The 27,249-nt window shown below is 40.4% G+C and overlaps 2 protein-coding genes and 3 pseudogenes across 2 annotated transcripts; all 5 read right to left on the bottom strand.

The window, feature by feature from the left end:
• Nucleotides 1-279: 279 nt before the first annotated feature.
• Nucleotides 280-7,179, bottom strand: LOC115228793 (39S ribosomal protein L3, mitochondrial-like). Its single transcript, XM_029799279.1, has 5 exons — nucleotides 7,114-7,179; nucleotides 5,892-6,112; nucleotides 1,099-1,254; nucleotides 629-725; nucleotides 280-588 (listed from the first exon to the last, which is right to left on the bottom strand). The coding sequence occupies exons 1-5, from the start codon at nucleotides 7,177-7,179 to the stop codon at nucleotides 280-282; spliced, it is 849 nt and encodes a 282-aa protein (XP_029655139.1).
• A 3,911-nt stretch (nucleotides 7,180-11,090) lies between these two features.
• On the bottom strand, nucleotides 11,091-12,041 carry LOC115228792 (annotated as a pseudogene).
• Nucleotides 12,042-12,291: 250 nt separating this feature from the next.
• On the bottom strand, nucleotides 12,292-12,745 carry LOC115228820 (6-phosphogluconate dehydrogenase, decarboxylating-like). Its single transcript, XM_029799298.2, has one exon. The coding sequence runs from the start codon at nucleotides 12,718-12,720 to the stop codon at nucleotides 12,406-12,408; it is 315 nt and encodes a 104-aa protein (XP_029655158.1). The 5' UTR covers nucleotides 12,721-12,745; the 3' UTR covers nucleotides 12,292-12,405.
• A 190-nt stretch (nucleotides 12,746-12,935) lies between these two features.
• Nucleotides 12,936-16,974, bottom strand: LOC118760846 (annotated as a pseudogene).
• Nucleotides 16,975-17,100: 126 nt separating this feature from the next.
• On the bottom strand, nucleotides 17,101-19,558 carry LOC115228791 (annotated as a pseudogene).
• Nucleotides 19,559-27,249: the final 7,691 nt, after the last annotated feature.

The following is a 27,249-nucleotide window of genomic DNA, read 5'->3' as shown; positions in this document are numbered from 1 at the left end:
TGAGAATTTATAGATTTAAATTCGAGTTAAATGCAGATTTAGTAAAAGATTTTAAAAAAGGACTACAAAGAGGAATCAATGACTCACAAATGATTAAACCAGATATAAAAAACCAAACAGAGCTGAAAGCACAAAAGATGCACAAAAATGATCAAAATCTCCAAATTTTGGAAAATGCTTAAATTAATTTCATAATTGACAACTTGCATACGAATATGATAGAAATTCTTACCAGAACTAATGATGACAGTAAAACAATATAAAAAATTTATTAAAGTGTTAAAACACAATCGATGGTTCAGAAAATTGAGAAATGGCTTCATCGAAAGCCTCATTTAAACACAAGTCATCAGACGAATAAGTAGGGACATGAGGAAATCGTTTGCTCTCAACAATTTTCTCAATAGTTTTGGCTCCACAACAATCCCAGACTCGAACGAATGAATGATTGGGGCCAGGAATTCCAGGTCCAGACACAAAAAGAATGTCATGTTCGGGAATGACTCGCCAAATTTGAAGACTCAACGTAGTCACCAATTCATTCCCCATATGTCCTGGCATTTTGGTCCCCTTCAACATCTTTCCAGGCTACAAACAATAAAATATAAATTCCAACCCCTCTGTAAACCGCCCCCGCCCTCCTGTGGAATTTTGTACTTCCATGCCCAGCAGGACCCCCCGAAAACCCCCACCTCTTCATCACCCCTTGGAACCCTCTGTCCACTCTGCACAATCACCCCCACAAAACTAACGTGACTGCCTCCGCGTTTATGAAATGTCCCACCTGGAAATGACTGGCCCTCAGTGGTGTCCCTGCCCTCACAAACAAACCAAAAAACCTGGCGGGAGAGCAGCCTCGGGAGTGACCATAAACCGAGTGACTCGATATTTCGGCAGAATGTCCAATTTGTCAAACATTCTCCGATAATTATCAGAAAACTAAACATGTCCGGTTAAATAAACCAGTCGAGGATCCGCGGAAAGAGCCCCGACGGTCTGTAAGCCATACCGATTGTACAAATAGGGGGGAATATTCTCCTTTGTGTGGGCTTTGCAGTCCTCTGGACTTTTGTAGTCAATCACGTGATTATCGAGGACCTGTGGATGTGGATTGTGGTGGACACCTGAAGGACTGTCGTGTAGATTTGTTTCCCACTTTTCAGCCATTGGGGAAGCAGACCGATTTTTATAGCCAGCACTCCACACCGTTTAGTTCTCGATATTGACCAACAAAATACCGAGGGGTCCACTGGCCTGGAGTGATTGGAACTCCCTGTCTCTTGTTTTGTCTAGTGCTGTGGTCTGAGATTAGTTTTTGTAGGAATTCCTCGTTTTCTGGACTCAGAGGTGTCGGTTTGTCCTTTACTGTCATGAATTTATGGTATGGGGGAGCCTGAGGGATCCTCTTTGCTCCACTTGCCAAGCGGATTGAATGTCTGCTTATTTAGTATTCACACAACTTTAACAATGTCCACGTCATATAAAAAATTCTTTTATTTAAAAAATGTATTTAAAATATTTATTTTTATATAGAAAATACAAAACATATCATTCTTATTTTTATTATATAGTGAAGGTTAAAATGGTTTATTACAAAGTTAAATTTATTCCAGCATTGAAAAAAATATAAATTAATTAGATTTTATTATATTTATTTAATCATTTTTTTATATTAAAACTATTATTAATTAGAGGGAAACATATTTTTATACGTGTCACATGGACTGTGATTTAAAAAGAATAGTTGATTATTTTTTCGATAATTATGGAGCAAAATTGTCCACAAAATGGGTCAAAGACTGCCTTGATTGGCTCCAATCTTGTTCTGTTCTCCAATTTGTTTTCATTTTATAGCCACTCCGATTAGACCAGGACCAACTGCTTCTCCTCACATACGACCAATGGCTGTATTCCAGTCTAAAGTACTCGACTACCCCCTCATTGCCTCAATGTGACTCCCCCAAACAGTTTTTGGAAGGAATATTCCCATTGCAAGTACAATTCCTTGTCCTGTCCTCAGATTATGTCTGTTCTCGATGTCAGCAAGTCATTTTACTCACAAATGACCATAATTGACGAGATTGACCAAGATTTGACTGATCTGGGCCACCCAATTGTAATAATCAGTCCTGATTGAGCAGAGTCACAAAAAACAAATAGTTATTGGGCTGACTGACGGAGTTGGGGAGATTAGGGCTACTGAATGTGACTATATTCCCGCCCTGACTGTCGACCTACTCCCCAATACTAAGGTCAGTCCATATAACATTCATAGGTGGTGATATCTGGTAGAATATTGTGCAGAAATGGCATTATGATGCTCAGGAGAGATAACCTTCTTATTCTGGGCGGGGGAGTCCCCTATGGCTACTCATACTCCTCTTTCCTTAAACATCTCCTGTTGGCCACTCACTCACCATTTACAGGACTCCCTCCCAACAAATGAATGACGTCACCACTAATGACGTCATTGAACCACCCCAGCTTGAACACGCCGCCAATTATGACGTCACCACTATTGACGTCATTGGAGCACCCCAGCTTGAACACGCCGCTAATCATGACGTCACCACTAATGGCGTCATAGGATCACCCCCGTTTAAATACGCCACCAATGATGACGTCACCACGAATGACGTCAGTGGGGCAGCCCCGTTTGAATACATTTCGGGGGGAGGAGGGAAGGAGGGGACATTTCGTGTATGAGTGGAGTAGTATAGTGTAGTGTCATATAATGACATTGTTGAGTAGACTTTCGAGCAATGAGGGGACTCACTGGTCATTGCGAGTGAGGATTAATGACGGAAGTGGCACTCTCGATTGTGAGTTTGCAGATCAAGTGAGACCACCTGATTGAATTGTAGGTTTTGGAGTCATTGATTGAGTGTTCTGCTTCCTGGGCAGAAGTATTGAGTTGTACTATTCTGTAGAGTCAGCGTTGCAGTAAGGAAGGAAGGGATGTTCTGACCAGGGTTGAGGGCTTGGTTAATGGATAGATATTGCGGGACTGTCAGAAGAGGATTATCAGTCTTTCCTGCCTCATGGTGGTCACATTTGATGATTCATGTACTCCTGTTATCACACGACTGGTGACTATTGATGACAATTACTTTATGAGGCTTAAAAACTCAATTTTATGATTTATATTTAAATGTTAATTTAATTTATAATTATTTTATTTTTGCACGTTAAATAAATCTCAAGTTATTTGTAGTCTTGTTGCATGCCAAAAAATAAAGGTTTGTTTGACCTCTCGTGTTTATATGTCAGGAAAGGGCGGAAAGAACCGTAAGAGGGGGAAGAATAAGGTCGATGATTTCGTAAGGGAACTCCTGCTGGCCAAAGAAGGGGAGACAGAATTCGGATTTGTGCAGGAAATGTTGGGGAACTGTCGTCTTCGAGTGCTATGTGCAGATGGAAAAGTCCGTCTGTGTTTTATTCGCGGAGGAATGAGGAAGAAGGTGGGGATTATTCACATGGTAGGTGTGGGTCATCCGGTATGACATTGTCCTGGTTGGTTTGCGACAATATCAGGACGACGTGGGGGATATTGTCCTCAAATACACCAATGATGAAGTCCAGGAACTCAGAAAGAGAAAACTCTTGCCTGATTCATGTTTTGAGTGTTGTGAGTTGTGTAGTCCTGACTGAGAATCAGACAGCGAAGGAGGACGACACTGTTCGATTTGTTAGAGAGTCGGATGATGAGGAAGATGGGAGTTATGAGGAAGAGTCCAATAGTGAGGAGACTGAGGAGGACGATGATGAATATTCTGAGGATGAACAGGAAGATGTCCCTCAAGAGGCGCCTGTTTCCTATAATTATTATGGCAATGATTCTGATTGATATTTTCTTTGTTCTTATTATTATTGTCTGTCTATGTTGCTAAATTAATAGTTTTGTAAAAACATGTATTGAGTGGTAATTTATTGGGTGTTTGTATAAGTTATTATTGAGGAATGCGGTTTGTTTATCGACCGAAAAGAATTTGGTTTTTACTGTGTCCTCAGGCGGGGATATGACTGGGTGTTTGGCTCGGTAAAGTAGTAGGGATAATAAGACATATTGTACTAACTGGATGAGACCATGGAAAATAGTTAACTTGTTTTACCCGTTCTCTCAGGAAAGGACTAATAGAAAACTAAGAAAATCATGTTTTTATAGTAGTTAATTCGTTATATAACCCACGTTATATAACCCAGTACAGTTATTTCGTTACATAACCCGCTATATAACCCACATTTCTTTGTTCTCAAAACTTTCCTCGAAAGTTAAAGAGGGTCTGTCGATGTAAAGCAGTTTCTAAAAAAGTTAATTCTTGATGAAGAGGGTGCATTTAGATTTATAAAAAATTAAACTATGTGAGTATTTTCAGTAGAGAAATACTTAATTAGTAGCTCTGAAATAAAATTTTTAAATCCCAAAGTTGTTGTGGTGTATACTTTGGTTCGATATATATTGATCTTACTAATATAGACCAATTTCAGCTCAATGATCCAGTTAAATAAGAGCATGTCCCCCAATAACCCTCATTCTACACCCAAAACCGCACCCGAAGAAGAACAAGCCCCCAAAACCCTCCGAATCACATCGAAGGCATTTATTAAACCCCCATACTGCAGAAAGTCGAGGGCTGCTATCGAATATCAGTAGTCCACAACCACGACGACACAGAAAAGGACACATCCCCCGAAGTAGTATCAATCGAAGGCAAATTCTGGTGTCGCATCTGCCAATGCAGTCTGGAACAGCACAGCAGAAAAGCAATGGAGACACACGTGACCACAAAACGTCACTGCACTCGTCGGAATATCCTCCAAGCACACCCCCCGCCTGAGGTTCCCCACCCGACTGACTGGCAGAGCATTTTGCACGTGGGACAGTGCTTTGGTGACTTTGAGGAGTGGCGGATCAAGTTGAGGGAGTACGAGAAAGCCAATTTTGTGCAGTACTTTGTCCGTGATTCCTGGTCGGTCAACAACCAGAGAAAGCGGTCGGTCAATCCTCTTCTCAAAGTGGGGTTTGTTCGCTACTCCTGCATTTTTGGTGGAAAGAAGTTTCGGTCGAGAGCTCAGGGCAAAAGGGGGACTTCAAAGTGGGGGGGACATTCATTTGTAGGGCCTCATATCGCCAGGGTTGCACTTCGGAGATCAGACTGTATGCCACCCGAGATGGGACGTTGCTTGAAGTCACTCGGCTGGACGAAATGCACAACCACCCTCTCAGTCACGTGAGTTGGGAGTCCTCAACTCTTGTAGGATCAGTTCACTAAATTGCCTAACCAGAAGTTCCTCTGTGCGGAAGAGAAGAGGCAAGTGGCATTGTTGATGGACATGCAAGTGGACAATATATATATTAAGAATTATATTCGCCAAGTGTTTGCCAAGGAAGTGTCCCATGCAGATTTGTCCAACATTCGGGCGTGGAAGAAGAAAGTAAGCCAACCACATGCTCTGGATGACCCCATCACTATTCCGTATTACGACACTTCTGACACCTCCACCATCTCGGTTATTCTCTCAGAGGAGAATCACTCACATCACTAATATTCTGACCATAAATTATTGCCATTTTTGGCTAATTTTTGCTTTCTTTAGACACTTGCTTGACTAGCCAGCACTCAGCGTTTAAAAGTGCTGGATTTAATATTAAATTGATAATTTAGTTATTTATTTTGAGTTATGAACAATTCTATTGACACGTTTTCTGTTAGTCAGGTGGAATGCAGGATTTGCAACAAGAGCAGTTAAATTTGAGCAACAAACTTCAATCTGAGATATCGAAATTGGAAAACACCTATGTTAGAAAAATGATGGTATTTCTCGGTTGAGTAAAATAAAGGGGAAAATGTACATGTGCATGGCACGATGCTTTGAAACGCCGGATCTACCTCAAAGGCAGGTCGAGAATTGTTCGGAAAACTGTACTCGGCCAGTTGAAAATGTTAAAAATTTTATGGAAAGCGAAATTAATAAATTTTCGGTAGTTTGGGGTTGGCAATTTCAGAAACGACTGCAACACTGTTTTGAGGGATGCGAGTATGAAAAGGGCAACTTTGAGACCTGCGCTCAGACGTGCATATCCACTGGATTTGAGTTGATGAAGCCTACTCTACAAAATATTGAAAATAATCTAAAAAATTACAATTGATTCGAAATACTCTTTGTTTAGACCACAGTAAAAACGTTGCTTATGAAAAATCCAAATCCCTCTCACCTTTATTGTCAGGAATATAAGTGTTCTAGTTTTTAAAAATATTGGCCTTTGTCCACTGAGTTTGATTATTGTGAAAGTGACAGATGACAATTTTATGAGTGCTACAAGTTTCTGTTATTAAGAAGCTGTTAAAGGGTGGTTAGCGCTAATTAAAGAGAGTGATTGTATTAGTGGGGACCGGCAATCACTTTGCGAATGAATTCTGAACTAAAAGGCTGATAGTACCCTCGTATTTAATATTCCCGTCCAAATCGATGGTAACGTCCGTGCATTTCAGAATGTTGTCGACGTCCTCGTCCCAAAGTTTTTCGCCTAATAAATGCGATATTTTGAAATACCCAAATTCGTGAGTAAATGTCGAAGTTCTGCTGCCGAGATGTAACCCTGACCTTCTCGGTCGAAGGTCTTGAATGCTTCAATAAAGTCAGCGAATGTGCCAGTGTCTTGCGCTTTGCGGGCTTCTTTATATATTGGAAGAAAGTCCTCGAATTTGTAGGCCTTTTCGCCTATGGAATGGGCTCTTTTGAGAGGCAACCCATTTTACAAGTCCCTCCCAATTTGATGGCAGTGTCATTCATCGGGTTTAGACCAAGAGAACGCAAAACATCCCCCACTTTGAAGGCGTCGACTTCCCCGTCTCTCCCATCCCAAAAATCGAACAGATCAAACACTTCCTTTATATCTATCAACACATAACTGAATGATGCTCACCGTCAATCTCGGACTGAGATAAATCTCCCTATAAAGTACAGCAAGCAAAGTAGCATTACCATATGCTCTGTCAGTATTAATTGTATTTCTCTGATAATGTATGAGTGATTGATTATTTAGTTTTGACATGTGAGAGATCGTTCAATCTATATTTAAGACATGTGAATTCTCGGAATCAACCAAACTAGGAAACGACTGACAAATATTGAGTTACTCAGCAAAAAAAGTATTTTGTGAAGTACAGACCTCATTCTACAATACAGTGCTGGTGGAAAAAAACCGGTTTTACAGTTACTAAGTTTTTTTTGGCGGATAGCATTCAATTTTCCAACTGAATTGAACTCTTTGGAGTCATTAGATTTATAATTTTTTGCTTATAAAAAATTTCATCAATCGTTTAAAATTTTGAAGATTTAAATTTTTGCGTGTGAATAAAAAACCGGTTTGATTTATTGAGTGATATTTTATTTGTTGAATTTTAAGTTTTAAAAGCAAATGTTAAATGCAATAATTAAAGGAAATATCCATGCTCTTTTTGAGTTGAATTGGACGATAAACGATATCGCAAAACATCTAAATACTCCAAAATCGAAAATCGGAAATTTTCTTCGAAAATTAAAAAAATATGAAACTGCTGATACGATTCCTGATTCCGGACGTGCTAAAAATCTTCAGAAAACAGACATTGAAATTCTATTACATCTTATTGAGTGCGATCCAAAAAATCTTCTGACACGTTGAGGAATGAAATAAGACATTTAATTGGTAAGTGACTGTAGAAAGACAATTGTAACTTATTTAAATTTACATTTTCTTTTCGGAAAAGTATGTCAACGTAAACCGTTGCTTTCGAAGAAAAACATAATAAAAAGATATGAATTGTCAAAAATTACTAGGATGAACAATGACGCATGGAAAACAATTATATTCTCTGATGAAGCATCTTTTCAGATTTTTCATACTAAAAAAAGGCAATAATATTATCGAAAAAAAGTTCATATTATGAATTGAGCCATATAACGCTGACAGTAAAATTTGGTGGAGGTAGTGTTATGGTTTGGAGCTGTATCTCCTATCAAAGAGTGGGCAGTTTAGTTTTTGTTAATTGAACACTCAATTCCGCTAAATATATATAGGGTTTTCGGATCAATATAATAATTTTTCGAATCATATAATAATTGTTCGAACCAATATAATAATTTTTCGAACCAATATAATAATTTTTCGAATCAATATAATAATTTTTCGAATCAATATAATAATTTTTCGAATCAATATAATAATTTTTCGAATCAATATAATAATTTTTCGAATCAATATAATAATTTTTAAATTCAAAGAAATTCAAAGAAAAAAAGATCAAAAAGAGTAAATTATCGTTATTCTTGAATCACTTCAGAATTTGAGCATCTATTCAAATACGTTAACATCTTTCTGTAGAAGGATCCGCAATGTTCACTTGTTATTTCTTTGAATTTAGATGTAATTAGGCATCTAAGATCTTTTTCATTCTTGGCATTACCACGGACTACTAAGTTTTTTCATACTGAAAAAACATTTTCAATAGGATTTAAAAATGGACAGTATGGTGGCAAAAATCTCCTGATTATAGTTGATACTTCAGTATCATTTTCCAGTCCACGGTAGTGATGAATCCTCGCATTATCCATAATAAAAATAGGATTAGTAATATCTTTCGATAAACATAATGCTTTTATTTCTAGTAAAACGGTTTTGAAATCTTCTCCGTTAACTGCCTTATCATGAATTTTATGGAATAACATCCCATATTTATTCATTGCAGCTACCACCGATATGTTTCGACTGCGGGATGCCGAAACTGATAAATATGCCGAATGTCCAGCTTTACTTCTTCCTCGAGAAGGTCTTGTAACGACCTTAAAGCCAACTTCATCCAAAAATATTAAAGCTTTATCATTATGCAAAGCTTCCAGATTTCTAAAATCTGTTGCATATTGTTCTGCTTTCTATAGTTGAAACTGAGTTTCTTCTTTCTGGTATTAATGTAATTCTTTTAAGAGTATAATGAAAAGAATTTAAAGCCTTGGCCACGGTGCTCAGTGATAATTTTAAATTAAATTTGAAAAATATCCATTCGCTCAAATCCTTCAAAGATTTGGTGCAATCTTCATCAACATATTCAACTAATTCTTGTTTCATTTCGTCTGTTAGCTTAGATCTTCTATCTCCACCACGTTTAGATGGAATAACTTCCCCCGTTTTAAAGAACTTTTTCAAAATACTGTTAACGGTTTGGTATTTCTTGTTGAACAGTTGAGCAATATCTTTGGTTGAATATCCATCCAAAGATTTGTTTATTATACTTTCTCTCACATCATTAGATACTATTTGTCGGCGAACCATCACTGGTTCGATTGAATATTCAGAAGCATTTTGATTATGTGAATCCATTACAGTAAATTCAGGTCAATAAAATTTAAATTTTAAAAAATTATTGTCGCAGTAAATAGGGATTCCAGGAAATAGCGATCCGTAGTAAATAGAGCGCATAGTATTCAAATATAAATAAATTAAGCAATTTATATGTCTATTTAGTAATAATCATTTTTATTTTTGAAAATGTTTTTATTTTTTGCAAAAAATAATAAATTTATTCACTAATTTATTCAGCGAGTAAGTTTATTCACTTTCCGCCGAATCTTATGTTTAAACGTGGAGTTGATCATTTTGTCCGATTTTTTACTGTTGAAGAACAAGAACAACTTTATGATTATGTCCGGTTGTGTCACCTGGATACGGGGCATCCAGGTCGAGATAAATTATTCAATCATATGAAGAACTTGGCATATGGAATTAGCATAGAACATGTGAATCATGTTCTAAGTGCATGTACAACTTGCATAGCTCGTCGTACGCTCGCAACCAGGAGACAAATTACTCCAATAATTGCCAAGTTTTCACGAGAAAGGCTGATTATCGATCTTGTGGACCTAAGATATTACAGCGATCAAAATAGTGGCGAAAAATGGTTGCTGGTGATAATGGACTCGTTTACGAAATACTGTTGGACTTCAGCACTGAAATCAAAGAACTCGGCTGATGTGATACCGAGGATACGAAGTGTTGTTCTTTCTTTGGGGGAAATTGTTAACAAAAAGCGTCATTTAAACATTTAAAAAAATTAACAATTCAAACAATAAACGAATCTATTCTTAAGCAAATATTTTCATTATTCCTGTACGATTTTAAAGCAGATTTTGTAGTAAGCTATTTATTAATTTATAAAATTATCAAATTAACGAAAAAATCGTCCTGCACAGTATTTGTCTTTATAGATTTCTCTATTTGGACAATATAAAATTTTATAATTATTTTACTTCGGATCGCTATTTCCTGGTATCTCTATTTACTGTAACAATTATTATATTGATTCGAAAAATTATTATATTGATTCGAAAAATTATTATATTGATTCAAAAAATTATTATATTGGTTCGAAAAATTATTATATGATTCGAAAAATTATTATATTGGTTCGAAAAATTATTATATGATTCGAAAAGTTATTATATTGGTTCGAAAAATTATTATATTGATCCGAAAACCCTATAAATGTAATAACGAACAATTTTTTTGTTTCGACGCGAAAAATGGGACTAAATCAGTTCACTTTCCAACAAGATTTGGCTCCCTGTCATTAATCTCCGTTGGCAACCAAATTTTTTGAAGAAAATAAAGTTCCAATTCTTGATTGGGAACATGTTTGGAGTATGATGAAGCAAAAGTATTCATTAGATCCTGCAAAAAATAAACTTGATCTCGAAGTCAAATTAATGAAAATTTGGAACGAATTGGCATCTGAAAATATTCGGAAATTAATTGATAGTATGCCTAAAAGGTCATATGAGCTATTTATTAATCGAGGATACCACACAACATACTAACTGTTAAATTTGTTAACTCTTTGTTAAAACCGGTTTTTTATTCACATGCTAAAATTCAAATTTTTTAAATTTTCGTCGATTATTTAAATTTTTTAAAAGTAAAAAAAATTATACATATAATATTCAAACTCTTTATTTCATTTGGAAAATTAATAGCTATACGCCAGAAAACAGTCTGCAAAACCGGTTTTTTTCACCAGCCTGTAGTTGTGACAAAAAAGTTGTTATTAATGGAGAAACAGAAAAACAAATAAAGTGAGAATTAATTATTATATGTGGAAGCAGTCGTCTTGCCACCACAACCAGTCCAGTCACAGTGTTCAGGCACCCCTGGGCGACCTCTCAACTCATATGTATGTGCTCCAAAAAAGTCTCTCTGTGCCTGTACCAAATTGGCCGGCAACCGGGAACTTCTGTAGCCATCATAGAAGGCAATGGAGGCCGAGAAACACGGCACAGGAATTCCGCGCTGCACAGCCACCGACACGACACGGCGCCAACTCTTCTGACTCTTAGCCAAAGCCTGAGTAAAAAACTGATCGAGCATGAGGTTTTTCAAGTCCCCATTCTTATTATAGGCCTGAGCGATCTGATAAAGAAGGGAGCTGAGAAATGACCGAAATGGCAACCTCTTGATGATACAACCCGATCTCCATATCCGAGCAATGGACGCGATGTCAAACTTGCAACCAAATTTATCCTCCGCCGACCTGAGCATCATCAATCCCTGCGCATAACAAACGATTTTGGAGGCGTACAAGGCCTGGGTAGTCACAACCCCCCAACCTGACGAATATCCTCAATGAACTCCTCCCTGTCCAGGAGATCACACTCAACCAAATCCTCCTCCAAAATCGAACTGGCCATCGACCTCTCTTCCACAAAGGACGACAAAAACCGAGCAAAAACAGCCTCGGCTACCCTCAAACACACAAATATACCAATCAGAGTGACTGGCTGCCCATAGTCCAGTGTGTGGTGGACTGTCCACTTCCCCGTCCCCTTCTATCCAATACTGAAAGAGACCAACCTGTCCGGCCTTATCCAAGATCTGTGGCAACAACGGATTGCCCTCCAGGTCATTATATGCAAATATTTTCGCAGTGATTTCAATCAAGTATGAAGACAACTCCCCAGAATTCCACCGTTCGAATATCTCCATACAAAAGCAGACAAACCTTAGACATTTCTCGACAGGACAGACTAAGGACTCTCTGCATGATGTCAAACGCCTCACAAATGAGCTACACTCCACCAACTCCCCAAACCTGCATGTCCGCGTATTCTATTCCGTTGTGGACCATCTTGACGAAATGTCCACTCCCCAGTGGCCCAATCCAACAACAGCAGGGCTCCATGTCGTCGGCCTTGGCGGATATGGCAGTCAGAAATGGCCTTATTCGAGGCCTGGGAATGAAGAATCCTGACCAACCACGCCTCCGAACTGCCTCCAGGCATGAGGGAGGGTCCGTAGCGAGCACCGGTCTCCCCTCCACTCACTCCACACCCCACATAGAGGAGTCCTCGTTCTTCCATTGACCGACATCTCATCTACTTTGTGGAATAAGGGGTCACATTTGTGTCCGTGAATTCCGAGTTCCCTCCGTCGATGATTATGTCTCCGGGGGTGAGGAAAGGCAGGAGTTTGGCTATAAAGTCGTCGACTGGTTTCCCTGCTTTCACGAGGAGGAATATGACTCGTGGAGTTTGTAATTTGGTGGTGAATTGTTCGAGGGTGTCAGCACCGACTATGTTTGTGTCTTTGGCTTCGTTGGCAAGGAAGTGGTGAGTGGTGGCCACTGTGCGGTTATACACACAAACGGAGAATCCTTTGTCGTTCAAGTTGAGGACGAGGTTCTGACCCATTACTGCTAGCCCAATCAGGCCGATGTCAGCTCTGGGATGTCATATATTCCTAATACAGTGAATTGTCCTGAGTCATGCTCACAATGATTGCTCAACTAATTATATAATGTATATTTATTAATTTAAATATCAATTAATGATAATTAATTATATTTTAATATAATAATAAATTAAATTTGATCAAATATCTACTGGGGACGACCTTAAATGCAGTTTTACTCAAAATAGAGAATTCTTTCGTCATCTGACATCTAAAAATAAGAAATAATTATTAATGAGAATAACAAAAATCCAATAATGACGTACATTTGAAAATAATCAGAGAAGATTGATGAGGTTCAATCAAGCTCTGCTGAAAAGTGATTCCTATATTTTTTAAATAAATTAAAAAAGTTCAGATCTCATTGACAACTTTATTTGTGATTATTTCATATTTTTATAATATTTATACTAATATTATTTTAAATTGTAAATAATATATAAAACAATAAAATTTGTAAACATTAATTACATATTTGCCGCTCTTTAAATGTACTTGTCCTTAGTGGTTGATTATAAATACTATAACAGCCCAAATATGTAGTGTATTTGTAGTTAGAGAAATGGATAAGAAACACAGACAAGTTCTGAGAATGTGCCACGTTTCTCTTTTGGATGACATTGACTCAGCATTCATAATTCCATATCTCTACGAATCAGGAGTACTCACAGACCACCAAAGAGAATTAATCGAAACCAAAAGACGCACAAACGGCCGCTTCGAGGCTGCCCGAATTCTCCTCTCCACAATCGTGACGTGTGGCCCACGTGCATTCGAGGTGAGTTATTACCCCTCATATAGGCATTGGAGACGGCACTGGAGAAGGAGTATCCTCATTTGCGGGATTTGTTGGAAGAGCACATGAATGAGGCAGGGACACAGCAATATATAGGCAGTATATGTTATGTCTATTATTAGAACGTACATCGTCCTGTGTGACTACTCCGGACACCCCCACGGATATGTGTCTCAGTGCACTCCCTCTGGCAGATGTTCCTTCCGATGGAGTCTTCTTCCTCAGCACATGTCAGAAGGACGTCAAACTACTGGCTCGGTTGCTGAGGTCGATGGCACAGGAAATGTCCTCCTGTTATGACGAGATATTCAGTGAGGTTGATTGGTGGGGACACTTGGTAGTCCAAGTCAAATGATGGACTGTGGAAGAGGGCAGTGATCACCCTCTCCTCCCTCACCGATGTGGCTGATGTCATTCTTCTCTGGCTGGAACGGTCGAACACAGGCATTGACCAGCACTCACTCGAATTGAATGAGACGGTGTGTCGTGGTTTTACTAGTCTGGCTGGTTTGTACTGTTTGTGTAGTGCAGAGGTGGGGAGTATGCTTGGCAGTGCTGCTCTTCTCAAATATGCACTCCGCTGGTTTGATGTCCGTCATTACATCGACTTTGTGGAGACGGACAGAGAATACATCGAGAAAGTTCTGGGGGAGGTCGAATTACGCATTCCTGCCATCTACAAAGTGACTGACGAGGCTGCTCAGGTCAGATTTGTGTTTCATTCCTCAGATATTATCCACGATGCTCAGTACTGATGAATTTGATCCAATCTCTGCTCGTCAATTCGATAATTGTATTCGTGTTGCCCTCCTCGAGATTGATGACCTCCAAGACCGACTGAACAGTGCCTCCTTGGAGATAACTCGACTTTTATTCAAACTGAACGTATTCTGTGGGTTACAACCTCTCAGGTGATTCGTTGGTTCCACAGGATTGTCCGTTTTGTGGCATTTCTGTTTATTTGTACTCTTCTTTATCGTTATGTCAACTCGAATGTATTGTCGGGGAATTTGGGTATTTGTGGCTGCATTATTTAGCAATATTGGTGGGCAGTGCGTCCGGGGGTGTGTTGGTTACATATGGAATGGGACACGCCAATGCACTCTTCCTCAATGTACGAAAATTGCTCAATCGATGTCGTCTGCTACAAGACCAGCTGAACTACCTCACTAAAAAATTATTCAAGTATTTTGTATTTTCTAACGACGACAGTCATCGAGATTATAAACAAACTAATCTCCAGTTTTGTTCGAATTCTTGACGTTTTATATTTGTATTTCTGTTTGTTTGCCGTTTAAATGGACATTATAAAAAGAAAACCATATTTAAAAGGGAGAGTTATTAGCGAACAAATAAACATTAAATAAATCCCATAAAGAATATAGCCAGGGATGAATACAAACCCCACGCTCCGACCAAAATAATAAACTCCTTCGTTGAAAATCCTCTGGAAACAAATTTAAAGGATTCGTCAATGAGAAGAACAGGAAATGACAACATGAAGACAACACTCCATTGTTCTAAATTGAGAGGACTCACTTGAAAGACACTCTAACAATACAATCATTAAAGTAACCGCGAAGAAGGGAGTGTGGAGGATGAACATGTGGAGTAACAAGGAAATAAACACCGAACCGATGAGGTACAAGTTACGCCAAGGATAGACAACCAACAGAGACTGACTCTCGCTCAAACTATCAATGGGCTTATTAACACTACCTGTTGAATGCGTTGAGCATTTCGATAAGGACCAACACCGACAGGGCCATTCCTTGAGCCTCGTCAGACTGGAATATTGTGCAACTGGCAACTGTGAATCTGGACGGATTTGTTTCACATTCCATGTAATTTGTCTATTATAAACCCTGGTTGTAATACAAGTTGATAGTAATCCACGCGAGGACCGTGACTGTACATGGAGTACCACCAGTACGTCGACGCCACGGTAGCAAACCCTACGTAAACTGGAAATAGGATTACTCGACCAACCAACCTCCAATTATGACATAACGCAACATCAACCCGACACTAATGAGTGCCTCCTTCGGATTCCGAGGCTTTTTTTGTAGAATGTCGGGATCGGAAGGGTTGAAGGACAAAGCAGTGGCAGGCAGACCATCGGTAATCAAATTAACCCACAACAACTGGACGGGGATGAGAGCTTCAGGATAACCGAGAGCAGAAGTAAGGAATATACTGAGGCATCACCGCAGACTGACCAACCTGATAACTTCCCCAATGTTGGACGAGATAAGGTATCGAATGAATTGTTTGGTGTTGTTGTAGATCGATCTACCCTCTTCGACAGCCGATACGATCGTGTTGAAGTCGTCGTCGGCCAGAACCATGTCGGAGGCTCCCTTGGCCACCTCAGTCCCCGACCCCATCGAAATCCCAATATCAGCAGCCTTCAGAGCGGAGACATCATTGACTCCATCCCCCGTCTACCATCAACACGAATATTACCATTGCTGACACTTCTCCCCCTGCTTTCAGATGCTGCACAATCTGGAACTTGTGGAGAGGCTCCACTCTCGAGAACAGTCGAGCGGTGAGGACTGATCTGCGTTGTTCCTCCAAGGAAAGGGCATTGAACTCTGCTCCTGTGTAGGACAGTCCCTCAGTTGACTCGTTCTCCCCGAATATTCCAATACGACGACAAATCGACTCGGCCGTGTTCTAAAATGACATTCAACCAACACCTTGTTGTCCCCAGTGATCACAATCACTCGAATCCCAGCAGACCGACACACCTCAATAGAACGGGACACTCCCTTCCTCGGAGGGTCTCGCATTCCAACACATCCCACAAACGTCATGTCCGACTACCATATACCCCATCCACTACCTCATATCTGTCAAATATAGAAAACTCCTCAAAGTTAATGTCCGCCGAGTCCACAGGGGAGTCCACTGTGGCAAAGAAGAGACAACGCAGATCAGCACTCCACTCTGTCACCCGATTGCGGATTATCTGTCTCATCTCCTCTGTCAATTCGTATCGCTGTTTGCCCACACGATAGTAGTTACAGCGTCCTAACACACTCTCTGGTGCCCCCTATTCTGTCATCCGGGGGATAACCTTGCATAATATTTTGGGGGAGTCCATCTCGCTCATTGGTCTCACATACACACTCATCGACTTTCTGTCCCGACTGAAATCGAGTGTAAAGTCCTTTTGCCATTTTGCGAGAATGTTTGAATTGACGGGGAGGGTGGACTTGGCTTCCGTGAGTGAGAGATTCAATTTCTCAACGAGAGTGACCAGGGCGGCTTCTGTGGCCTCCCCCACCTTCTCATACACCCCCGAACTCTGCCATCAGTCAAACATTAACTTGATTGAAATCAATGCTGGAATTGTTACACAGCGAGCAGATTGCAGCAAATTCGTCATAAATATCGTAATGAGAAAAGTCGACTGGCCGGCCGTCGAATGATCTGATTACTCTCATCACAACATTACATGTCCCCCACTGGTTCGTAGGTTATTCCCTCCACATCAAACACCATCGGCTCGTTCTCCGACAATACAAACATCTGCATATTAGGGCCCACAATCAACCCTCGTGACTGCCATATTGTTGGTGGTGAGTGTCCCCGTCTTGTCCGAACAGATCACCGACGTGCAGCCCAAAGTCTCCACGGAAGGGAGACTCCGCACAATCACGTTCTTCTTGGCCATTCGTCGAGTTCCTGGAATAATCAAAGGGAAGACACCAAGGGAAAGACAGGTAGTGATCACAGCCGGGAGTCCTTCTGGGATGGCAGCCACCGCAAGGGCAATTGCTATTTTGAAGTAATAGACTGCCCCCTTCAGCCAGGAATTGCCATGAGAAGAGAAATGTTTATAATTAACAATCCACACAGACACGCAAATAATGCTTATAATCTTGGATAACTGCTCCCCGAACTGGTCGAGTTTGAGTTGGAGTGGAGTCCTCTCAGGCTCAATGTCCTGCACGACTTGGAAGATCTTGCCTTAAATGAGGAGACAAGTCCTACCAATCTCCGTGGCGAGTCCTGTCTGGACGACAATCCCCACACATTGTCCGGCGGCCACAGCAGTTCCCTGCCATGCCACAACACAACAACTGAGAAAAGCATATTCTTCTTGTCCTGGTTGAGAGCATTCACATCCCCCAACACATCTGTATTTTTGATGACACTCACACTCTCCCCCGTCAGGATGGACTGGTCTACGCGGAGGGCTGAGGACTTTATTTGAATTATTCGAAGGTCTGCGGGCACTTTGTCCCCCACTGACACTCAACATCACAGCCAACCGTCGCACTGCACCACATCCCCAGGCACTAACAGTCGGGCCTTCATCAACACAGGTCGTCTGCTTGTCGGGCGAAGGACTTTGGCCATTTCCGGCTCGTACTCCCGCAGTGCCTCGATTGCATTCTCCGCGTCTAATTCCTGACCGATGGGGAGATGGAGTACCTGCCAGACCCCCACGACTGCGTTGGCTACCAGAATGGCCACAATGACGAGTGGCTCGACGAAGGACGACAGTTGGTACTCCTCGGTGAGTGCGAGTGCCTTTGAGGTAAGAGGGGGGTCTTACGAATGAAATTATGGCTGCTGTGATCAATATTTTTACAAGCAGATCATCAAATTGTGCCAAAATCAATTTCAGAATGGCTGGCTCTGAATATGATTAAATTATCAATTAATATAATTAGTAGTATTGGATAGTGCCATGATTAGGCATATCTTGGGAGTATTAGTCATGTCTATTCTAATGCTTACTTGGCTTTGGGGGAAGTTCTAAAATATGCATAATAATATATACCGTTGAATCCGTATTCCCTACGCAGATCCTCCGCACGAGATTCTGTTATTCCAGAAGTTAGGTTGGAATTAAATCGTGTTGCGATTTCTTCGACGGAAAGGCAGTGGTAGGCAAGTGACATGAATTAGTGACGATTAATACTTTTAAATATTTATTTTCTAAGAGTAATTTTTTGAATTTAAAATGATATAAATTATACATTTATTTAAACAAATTTGTTCATATTCTTTAATTATATGATTTTTGTATAATTAAAGAATATATTAGCGATTTCAAAACTGTTCATCAATTGATATACCCTTCCATCGATTTAATATGGCCACTCTGTATGTTACACTAAATGTCTTATTAGCATATATGAATTTATACAATTTTATTCTAATATTTAAATGGCAGACTCATTATTAAGTATTTAAGTATTATTAAGAATCCAAAGCATCCAAACGTATTCATTTCGATTCAAAAACTGTTTTTTGTCTACTCATAGCCAAATTGTTAATTTGTCGCATTTTACTAATTTCCGTCTATCTCTGTTTTTACCTATGAAAACGACAATTCAACCTAAACTTAGCCCTCTATGTGGCCGGTGAAAGAATTCAGGTTGTAAAAAACCCAAAAATCAGATCTCTGGGTGCTCTACCTGATTGCAGCCAGCATGCTAGTGAAGCATGGGTTACTAACTAACTATACTCTACTCTAGAATAGTGTAAACAGATTCATGGTTTGACGAATATACAACACAACAATTATCGTTATCAAATAACTTTTCAATATAAATAATTGCTGTCAAACAATGCCAGAAAACTAAATTCTCAAATATGTTATCAACCAATAGACAATTAATCGACAAAGACAGAATATTAAAACCCTTTCACTCCCTTATAAAGTACGACAAAAATAAAAAGCCAGAACACAAAACAAAGTGAATGTTAACTATTGAGAACCTTTCCCTTCATGTAGTTGTCCAACTGCGAATCCAACTCAGCAATAGATTTACCCTAATAACCCTCAGAATAGACAATCATACCTTCTTTACTGCACGACTCCTAAACGGTGCCTTTTGGACGACCTTATTGACAGGCCCCAATCGACTGGCATCGAATCCCTGCCTTCTCTGGGCAATCCCATTTAAACGTGGTTGCCGATTTCCGTTTAGTCTGGGCTGTAGTCTGGCAGTCTGAGGACTCCACCCAAGTCTGTTCATCACATTCGATCCCAGCCGGGACTTGACTGACTGGGCAGGGGCGGCGATGGACTCCACGTGCGGCTTGGGACCGAACGTGCAATTTATGCTGGGATTGCTATTTTCCAGTTCCTGCAGCAATTTAATGTTCTTTTGGGATCTTTGCTTCATAATTCCCGCCTGCTTTCCTTTTTTCTGAAGAAGAGAGAAGCTATAGAATGTGTTAGAGATTGTCCAACCGTTCGTCCAAGTTCATTTTGGAAGTGCTTTTTAGGATTATTACTGAGTTTTCGGAAAATGTCATATCTAAATATTATCCATCATTAATTAATTTAGTTAATTAGTTAGTTAATTTAGCTAAGAAATAACAAAAGGTAACAAACCAACAAAGCAAGATACAATAGATTTAATTAAAATATATATTTATTATAAAAATAATTAAAACATCGCTTAATTATATATTTTTAATTTTAGCACACAAAATCTATCCAGAAAACATGGAAAACACAGTCTCCATTAGTCCCTATCTGAGCCCGTTTAAACTCAGAAGAGCAAGCCAATTTTATTTCACTCAACACGTTTAAATAGTGTTATTTTAATATTTTAGTCTGTAAACTGTCGTCTTAGGGCATCAGTAAATAATGATGTATCGACTAACCAAATTTGACACATGAACGATAAAGAGGTAATAGAGGTACTCATATAAAATATTACTGATTGTAAATAATATAAATATACATTAATTGAAATGTTATTTATTAATAAAATAATAATCTGAGGTTAAAAGTATTACATAACAAATGGATTCAGAAAACGAATCGAAAGTAATCCGACAACTCAATTCCTTAATAGGTGAGCAGCTACAGTTTTGAGTTGCTCGACTCTGAAGGGACAAGTTCCGAACCCCTCCCAATCGACTGTTTGATAACAGCAATCCGGCAGGGAAATTATTCTCAGTTGATTACACTTCACCACAATTAGATGTGTAAATATTCTAAACGAAGGAGTGAATGTTAACAGTCGGGACTCCCAGGGCCTCACTGCTCTCCACTGGGCTGCCATCAACAATCGCCTGGACACGATAGAGTACTCTGCTGACGTACATTCTAGATTGCTGGTGGCACGTGCGGCTGACGTCAATTGTGTGGACGAACACAAGAAGATATCCCCCATCCACTGTGCTATCAAGTTTGCCTTTATTTTCACTTTCCAGTCACGGATGTCTTCGGGTTGTCATTTATTTGGCCTCACAATGCAATGCTGATGTCACCCTCCACACCCGAGAAGGTTTTTTTGTCCCCCATTCTTAGGCCATAACTGTCTCCATTTGGCTACGTTGGTCAGCGATACTCTTCTCGTCGCCTACTTCCTTGAAAGGGGGATTCCTGTCGATGGGGTTGACCGAAATGGCTACACTCCTCTCCATTTGGCCTGCTCTCGTGGTGCCAGGTTGTCGGTCCCCTTAAATGATAGTTCTGATGTGGTTAACCTCCTTTTGGGTTACGGTGCCAATGTTAATTCGACGGATTCGGTGGATGGGAACACTCCTCTTCACTGGGCTGCCATCTGCCGTAATTATGCTGCGGCAAATGTGCTTGTGGATCATGGAAAGTGCTATCTTTTGGCTACAAATGTCAAAGTCAGCATTTTTGTGATCGTTTTAGGGATTGACTCCCCTTCAACTGGCGGAGGCCACCAACGATATTAAATTTTATAAATATTTGCGGGACATGTTCATTTCCCGAGGAGTAATACCAGCAGATCTCTCTGAGAAGATTTATCTCAGTCAGGTATGTGATTGGTGTTGTATTGGGAGACCGCAAAAAAGTGGATGTCTCTGGGAATACCCCCCGTGACACTCCTTCTCCTCGTCCTCTCGTTGGCCGCCCTCAATTCCTTCGTTTTCCGTGCAATCTTCGTGACCCTCACCTTGTCTAATTCCTACCATTTTACTACGTTGGACTGGATTTTCATGATTAGATTGTTTTGTGGGAATGCGGAAATGAAAAACTACTTTTTCAAATCTTTATTCTTCTCTTTGAGTATCAACCATCTTATAATGTGGATTATATTCCACGGTAATGTCTGTCAACATTCCAGGGACTCCATTCACTATTCTAATCAACCTCCTCTACTTTTCCGTGATCTGCTATTTGGCTTCCAGAGTGATCAAAATGTCCCTTCCAGTTCTGGAACGTCACCATAAAGTGTTTTCCATAATCATTTTAGTCCCTTTTATACCTGATCGAGAACAACCAAATGGATAGTCGTGACCTCTGCAGTGTGTGTCTCAGAAGGAAGGCTCGGGGAATGAAACATTGTGATGTGTGTAATCGATGTGTTCCTTTATTTGAATGTCACTGCTCTTGGTTGGGGGCTGATTTGGGTTATCTGGGCTGTTTAAGCTGTAGGATTCAACAATCGTCGACTTTATGTAGCTTTGGTCTGTCTCCTGGCACTCTGGAACACTACTACTCTCATTTGTGGAATATCTGGTTGTGTTTTCTCACCATTTCAGCTTTTTTCCAGTCTGTCAGTTCTGAGCAGTCGTATTTGTTTGCCTTTTTCACATTGCACTATGTCCATTTTAATTTGTTGGTCGTTTCGGGATCCTCGTCTGTTTACTTTGTGATTAGTTCAGTATGCATGGCCAGGAGGGTTGTGGAATGAGTTTATTGGCAGATTCTGTGTGAAAATGACATTCGGCACCACAGAAGACCGTCCCGACTAACGTGGAGAAGGATGCTGCAGAATTTGTGTGACTATTTCAATGTGCGGATATTTGGAGTGAGACCGAACTACGTGGACTGGACAAACTACTACGGGGAGGAGGAATATATTGTGTAACTCACAGAATTATAATATAAATATGTCATTCACTCATTTATCTCGACGAGTTCAAATGCGATTCAATTTCATTCTGTATTTGAGTTATCCACCGACGGTGACTGTACACGTTTTTCTGCTGCCCCCGTCTGTTCGGAGGTTTGCCTGACTATGGTAGAACACGCATACCAGTTTGCATATATTCCAACTGCCGTGCCTCCAATGCCCGTTCTGCTCTCTCGTAGCTCTTGAGCATCGTCATGGGAATACGACTGTCGTAACTCGTCTTGTTGCCTCCGGGAAGTTGGCTTAGACTACCCGTTAAACACAACTCCGAAACACGACGGTCTAAGCACAGTGGCACTCCATCATCCCCCAGACATAACTACAACAACCAAACATTGTGACGTCCCTCCCCCGATCTGTATTCATCCCCTGTGTCACAAGCCTGGTCTTTGCTGTCTCTCAGCACATTGTTATGCATTCGCGTCTGCACGTCAATCAAAGTCGATAGTTTGTCCAGGAGAGTGTCCTATTAATAAGAAATAATGACAACCAGTTTATCCTCTACCCGAATAGTCGAATGGAGTGGAGGAATATCTCTGCTTGCAATCAACTGGGCTATAACTTGGTCCCTTCGTTCCATTAAGGACTGTCACTAGTCACACAATAATATGCCTCCTTCGAAGGTTCGTTTTTTACTGATGGAGGGTGTGCCACGTTTGGTGTAGAACGTCCACTGTGGGGGTCGGGCAGGTCAAACGTGGATTCCGTGAATACAATCTCCCCTTCCTGGCAATAGAAGGTCGAGTATACCTCCAATGGATGTGAGTCGACAGGTTTGGCCGAATAACTGACACTAGAGCAATATGAGGCAGCATTTGTGATTTCAATCTATTAATTTATTTGTAAATATCACCTTAGGAGGGACTGTGGAGACACCAAATGTGGGGACATCTCCGGGCCTATTGAATGAAGGGAAGTGACTACATTGAATTAAACGAACTGGCAGGAGTTGGGGACACACTGGAGAACCCATCCTTCCTCATATCGGGGACATTTAATCCTTTAAACAAGTCTTTTCTATATCGGTGGTTCATAATTACAACAACATTGCACATGATTCTGACGTCGCCATGGCTTCCGAGTTGGCTGGCGGGGAGACCAGACGGGAGTACTCCTCCACTTTCTTTGGACGGTAATTCAACGGGGGAAGCCTTCCGCTTGGCTTGGTGGGGACACTCGTCTAGAGTAGTGTCAATATACAGCAGCAATTTGCAATGTTTTGTGTACCTCAATGTCGGAAAAACGTGTCTTTTTTTGATGGGCCGCTCGTTCTGTGTCGGCCATGTTTTTATAGTACTCGTCGCAGGGGTGTTCCCACTTGCACTGGGCTGTCTCAGAGTTAAAGTAGTAGATTTGTCCATTTTCCTGAAAACTAGAACATGAATAAATGACATATACATCGGACTCCACTGTTCTGGTAAACAAGAGTGCATTCCTTCGTGGGCAATGTGCATTAGGTGGGGTTCAGTCGCAGGGTCTATGCCAATATGCACTGCATAGTCCATCGTGTTTTGAAATGTCGGGACACCGTCGGCTCCCTCAAATTTGTGTTTCTTATTCTTTGAAGGCATTAAACGCCTTTTCCGAACTAATGTCGTGATATTTTTAATATTACAAAAATCAATTGAAAAATAACTAAGCACAAATATTTTATTCTCAATTATATTTTCCAATTCAAAATAAAATATAAGTAATTGACCTAAACATTCAACATAAATAGATATTTTGATCATTGAAATAAACGTTATTTTTATAAAGAAAATACAATTCTCGATTTATTTAAATTCATTTCAACGGTACAATGATACTAAAATGTTTACTAATCCCGAGCTGTCTATCAAATTAAGTGCTTGATTGAATTCAAAAACAGTAATATTTTGCTAAATAATTATTTTTTGAATTTATAATAAAAAGTGATTGTCGTAAATCGAAGTTTTCACAGGTAAGTGAGACATCTGATTTATGATGAGTACACTTTGAAGGCATTGTTTGACTATTTTTTGGGATCAATCTAACATGTGTAATTTTATTTTTGTAATTTTGATTTCTGCACTTGGCAACAAATTAATTGGGTTGGTTACGCCCAGCGGAGGATTCTGAAATATTGATTCATTTATTTTACAGTTGTGTAGTTTTTAATAAAGATCCCAATAATTTAAAATCAATACACGTCTGTTATTCAGCTTCTTCAAAACAGTCTTTTTCTCAATTATATATCGGTTTTGTCACATCGGTTTACATTTTGACTGAATGATTGATTAAACTTTTATTTAATGATTATGCGGTCATAAGATGTTTCTATTTTCTCTTTTTCAGATTAAAGAAAGCGTCCAAGCATATACAAAAGACTTATCAAAACATTGAATGCACAACGCCTTACTGAATGTCACAATCAATGAAAAAGATGGTTAGCAAATAAACAAGTCAACATTGGTAATAATCAGTGTGTGATTTAGACGTAGGTTTAAGCACGACTTGGTCAGTCCAATCAACCACCCAGCCCGGCTGTAATCCAAAGAATATTTGTGCTGGATGTTTGGTGATCGGGTGACTGTCCGGTGGCAATGAATAACCAAATTGTTGAGCCAATTCATATCTATTATATTTATGTAAAACCACCGTTTAGTCTTGATTTCATCCCGTTCTGCCAAATATCCCCTGTTTGAAGGATTGAGGTAATACTCCAACACATCACGAGTAGGAAGCTTTCCCCGTGGAATAGGAGTACCGCTGGTGAAGAACTTTTCCGCATTAGTCACAGCGTGAAGAGAAAGCCTGTCATAAAACCGAGTAGTGATTGTGCCACCCACTCGCTCGACTGCTGCAATCGTGGCCGGACTGGCAAACTGCACTTCAATGTTAACTACACTCTCGAATATGTCATCCCCCTACAGATCAGACACACTCATACCTCCTCTGTCAGGTTAATCCCGTACTCGCATTTATCCGGATCCACTCTCACGTGCAGTCGGGCACACAAATAGGCCAGATCGATGGGTTCAGCAGCGTCCACAAAGCCCAGGTCGATGGCTCTCTGCAATTGCAGAAGTGAGAGTGGAATATATTGTTTCCGAGTCCTTCACAGCATTAGAACTAGCCAAACGTCAAGTCCGTGTTGTAGGGCTCGTTGGGAGTAGTGTAGATCAGAGCATTCTGCCGTCCCTCGTATCCGTAGGGGGGCAACAAAGTTCCGTGGGAAGAATTTTTGCTGGCATATCCACGATTGGCCCCAGCCCGGACTCCCCGACGTAATTTTTCCTTAAAGATGTTTGAGTTATTGGCACCCGTTTCTTCTTGAGGGCAGCGGCTGCAGGCACGTCTCTGAGATTGTTCAAGGCAATGCGAGGCATGCCCCGAATTATGTCGAGAGCCTTGTCGATTCCCTGTCGCATTGCACTACAACTAACACAATATATTCAAATATATTAAGATTGGCAATATAAGAACATGTCGTCATTTATTAACAGGTTAAAATGATTTATACAAGACAAGTGTATTTCAGCGCTGGATAAAATGTTGGTGTTCTTCGAAAGAGCCAGCTTTGACTGCGAAATGACCAGTTCTACTGTCCGTACCTATGTAGTTTAGACCGATTGCAGACGCGACGACCACCACCAGAGTTATAAATGAGGTTATCCTCACAATCAGTCCGGCTGAAATAGTTTAGTCCAAACATACCATTCGACGTTGACAACGAAACCGAGTCGGGCTCGACTGGGAGATTTACTAGGCCTAAATCAGTCCAATTTGAACCCAAAAAAGTGACCGAAGACAGGCCGGCAGAGTTGCGAGCCACACAAGTCAGATTTCTGTGATGAATGAAAGACGAGTATCCAACAAGGACATCATTTCCGGCCGAATTGAGTAATTTAGGATGAAGAGTGTCTCCATTGAGTAGCCAAGAGAATTGTAGTCTCGGAGGATAGTGTCTTCCATCACTCAAACAGACAAATCGGACAGTTTCCGTGGTGTAGTTGAGTGCCTCTATTTTCCGAAGAAGAGGAGGGGCTAATGTGAGGTCACTCCCATTACCGAACAAGTGGTAGGCGTGGTCACATCCCAGAGGCACCGACACAGTCATGTAGTCCACACTGCACTGACATTCGAATTGACCGTGACTGTGTTCTCTTCCAAACCTCCTCAGTTCGATTTCATATTTGATTTCCGAATAACTCGAGGAATTCAGTTCATCGACGCGTTTCTCCAAGTCTACCCCCGCCAAGGAGAATTTGGCCAGGAAGATGGGATTTGTGGTCATTTGTGGCTGATTGTACTTGAGGGAACATGTGATAACATTCCCACTGTCCTCCACTAGTAGAGGTGTGTTCCGAAGGGAGCAGTGGAGGGTCAGTCCCCCTAAAAATGACATTCCTCGAACAAAAACCAATTACAAGCACATTTACAAGTGTGAGTTGACTGCCCGTCTCAATTTCATACACTCCGGCATCACTGAAGGACATGTTAGAAAAGTGGATGAATTTGCCAGACGAGTTGACTGTCTTTCGAAACCCGCATGAGGCAGATGGAACGTCGTCGAGGTCACTGCAGAGGTCAATTCTTTTGTTTTTCCTGTGAATGATTGTCGGGTTTAGGATCTGGAGGGTTAGTGTGCTTCCGTGTGGCACAATCAGATATGACTGGGAGCACTCGGTCATCGAAATTAACGACCAGAACAGCAGCATTCCCACAAATGATATCGAATTATTTACTAACAATAAATTAACATTCTTATACCAAATTTTATTGCTTAAATCTTAACTAAATTAAATTATGGGGGATTATATATTAATGGTTAAATCTTAGGTATCGTAAAATATCCT

This window comes from Octopus sinensis, unplaced genomic scaffold (assembly GCF_006345805.1).
Source record: "Octopus sinensis unplaced genomic scaffold, ASM634580v1 Contig10970, whole genome shotgun sequence".
Taxonomy (NCBI): domain Eukaryota; kingdom Metazoa; phylum Mollusca; class Cephalopoda; order Octopoda; family Octopodidae; genus Octopus; species Octopus sinensis.
Note: the sequence above shows the minus strand (reverse complement) of the source record. Positions and strands in the feature narration are given on the sequence as shown.

Coding starts and splice junctions, on each gene's coding strand:
- LOC115228793 (XM_029799279.1), bottom strand. CDS start 7,179: ATGAGGTCTGTACTTCACAAAATACTTTTTTTGCTGAGTAACTCAATA. Junction 1,255..5,891: donor ATTCTCGACCTGCCTTTGAG/GTAGATCCGGCG, acceptor CAATCACTCCAG/GCCAGTGGACCCCTCGGTAT. Junction 589..628: donor TCCACAGGAGGGCGGGGGCG/GTTTACAGAGGG, acceptor TATTGTTTGTAG/CCTGGAAAGATGTTGAAGGG.
- LOC115228820 (XM_029799298.2), bottom strand. CDS start 12,720: ATGGGTCAGAACCTCGTCCTCAACTTGAACGACAAAGGATTCTCCGTT.